The sequence below is a fragment of the Penaeus monodon genome, chromosome 8, assembly GCF_015228065.2.
Source record: "Penaeus monodon isolate SGIC_2016 chromosome 8, NSTDA_Pmon_1, whole genome shotgun sequence".
Classification (NCBI taxonomy): domain Eukaryota; kingdom Metazoa; phylum Arthropoda; class Malacostraca; order Decapoda; family Penaeidae; genus Penaeus; species Penaeus monodon.
The window spans coordinates 8,572,199-8,574,698 of NC_051393.1; the positions used below are offsets into that span (position 1 = coordinate 8,572,199).

At 41.4% G+C, this 2,500-nt stretch overlaps 1 protein-coding gene across 2 annotated transcripts in view; it reads right to left on the reverse strand.

Moving 5' to 3' along the window:
- Positions 1-2,500, reverse strand: part of LOC119576111 — a 25,936-nt gene that overhangs the window by 1,200 nt on the left and 22,236 nt on the right. For both annotated transcript variants that reach the window (XM_037923665.1, XM_037923666.1), the window contains 5 exons: positions 2,305-2,500; positions 1,723-1,927; positions 431-580; positions 148-267; positions 1-42 (listed from right to left, as the gene is read on the reverse strand). The exon at positions 1-42 is cut by the window's left edge and continues 69 nt beyond it; the exon at positions 2,305-2,500 is cut by the window's right edge and continues 2,059 nt beyond it. In XM_037923665.1, coding sequence (XP_037779593.1) covers positions 1-42; positions 148-267; positions 431-580; positions 1,723-1,927; positions 2,305-2,500 — 713 coding nt within the window. The remainder of the gene's footprint in view (positions 43-147; positions 268-430; positions 581-1,722; positions 1,928-2,304) is intronic.

A 2,500-nucleotide genomic window follows, 5' to 3' on the forward strand; every position in this document is an offset into this window, starting at 1 on the left:
GTTCCATCTTGCAGGCTGCTGATGACGCCCCTTTCGAAATGGCTGAAGGAGTAACCAAGAAGTGAAAATATGACTTGTTTTTAACATCATGTTGTCTGCAGCATGTCAAGACATTGTGTTTTATCAATGCTAGGTACACCAACTTACCTTTGGTAATGCCCGAAGGGCGCTCGTCTTCTAGCCTGGTGTTTTCCTGTATTATTCGTGCAAATAATTCATGCTGGGCTCGCCTGACTGTTGTCGGCACCCTTACGCCAACTGCTCGGCCTGCCCAGATAATTCATGTGTAATCACAACAGATACAGGCTATATGCGGCAAGGATTTAGCAAAACTATAATACGTAATTACACCTACATGTACACAAGATAACTATTTGTCAATATATGCTTTTAAACAAAGAAAAATCATAGAAAAATCAGAGATAATAACAATCAGGCTTTCCCGCGGTCTCCTGGAAAAGATAGACTCCATTCTCCGTCCGCAAGACGAGCGTAGACTTCTTACTGAGGGACGACCGCCACAGGGAATCCCCCACGAAAACAGTTAGACCTTCGCCAATGAGCCACGTTTTTTTGGTGTCTGTCGCAGGAGGGAGAGTAAGAATAATAATTTATGTTAAGAATATGGTGGTGATGTAAGACAACGATGTGTCGATGTGTGTGTGTGTGTGTGTGTGTGTGTGTGTGTGTGTGTGTGTGTGTGTGTGTGTGTGTGTGTGTGTGTGTGTGTGTGTGTGTGTGTGTGTGTGTGTGTGTGTGTGTGTGTGTGTGTGTGTGTGTGTGTGTGTGTGTGTGTGTGTGTGTGTGTGTGTGTGTGTGTGTGTGTGTGTGTGTGTGTCGATGGTAGCGAGAAGGGAATTGTGTGGTGTGATACGCTATTAAATTACCTATATACACTAAAAAACTAATAGGCAGCAGTGATTGTGATAATGACATCAGTGCAGTAGTGCAGTGACTGCTGACAGTACTCACTTTCACAACAGATATTCTAATATCAATAATAAAAAGTAATAGATTTCAGTAGCAAATGGTCTATGAAGGTCAAACATGATAATAAACATTTATACAAATAATCAGTCCTAGTGAGGGAGACTACAGTAACAAGTAAAAGATAAAAGGGGGATAGGGAATATGGTAAGCTAATGGAGAAAATCGTGCAGTAGTTAAGTAGCCTTTGGTAACAGGAACCTATATAATTCAGGTGATTTAGGAGATGAGATATGACGACGGAGCGAGATTACAAGCAGACAGATCTTGATGAAATAGGATAAACTCATGGTAATGCTGTAGTAACTTGTGATTGTAAAAATAACGAGAAATATACAAATAGATAACATTTAATGACAATGCCATGAGAAAATACCAAAACATCTGCATGAATGAATAAAATTAGTATCGAAATTTATTTCTGTTTACTACGGTAAATTCATCGACTACTAGAGGATAACGAACAGTAACTTTAAAATATCAGGATGTAAGCGAATTTATTATGTTACACGATAACGTACAGTATACGTGTTTAAGAACACAAGCTTGGTCGTCTTAATGTGATAAAGAGGTTTTGAGATGTATTTCTGCTAAATAATTACCAATTGCTACCGACAGTCTTTATTAATATTATTATTGGTTCGTTAACGTTATTTTAAAGATGCCTTCTTCGGATGCATTTAATTTCAAAATCAAATTTAAATGCATATCAGGTATAAATGCTGTTGTTCTGACCTTTAACAATGGAAAGATATGGGCGGTTCCATGGTGACGTCACGATGCTGTCGTCATGAATGAAGAATATCTTGACTCCCTCGCGGATCCGCAGCAGCTCGCGTGAGTCAGAGCGGAAGGAACCTTGGCCGGGGTGCGGGCTGGGGGGCATGGTAGAGGGGGGGAAGATCGCAGAAGCCCCTGCCACTGGCTCTGGCGTGGTGACCTGCCAAGAAGGTAGATTCATTTGCATTAAGATGAAACTCTTTCTGCTTGCTCTCTCTCTCTCTCTCTCTCTCTCTCTCTCTCTCTCTCTCTCTCTCTCTCTCTCTCTCTCTCTCTCTCTCTCTCTGTCTTGCTCCACACACACACACACATGTATCATAAATCATGTGCATAATACATCATTTGCAGGTGCGTAGCGTTAATGCATATCTGGCCAATGTTTAGACCAGACATACTAATCCAGCTGGTTATGTTCTACAAATTTTACAGCTATCATACCACGTAAATTACCATAATTCACTATATCTCACCCAATTTTCAGTTCTTATATTAAATCAAATATTGGATTTCATAAGAGAATTGCAAAGAGAGACTCACCTGGCTGTTAACTGGAGAGGAATAGAACTTGGACCTTCCAACACCCGTTTCAAGAGGTTCAGGTTCCCAAGGAGTCCATGATTCCGCGGCGAAAGGAGTCAGTGGAGGGGGAGATGAAGAGGCACTGGAAGCCCACGATCCCACAGAAGAGGACACAGAGGATCTGATCCTAGCATTGGCGTAGACATGTTGGGTA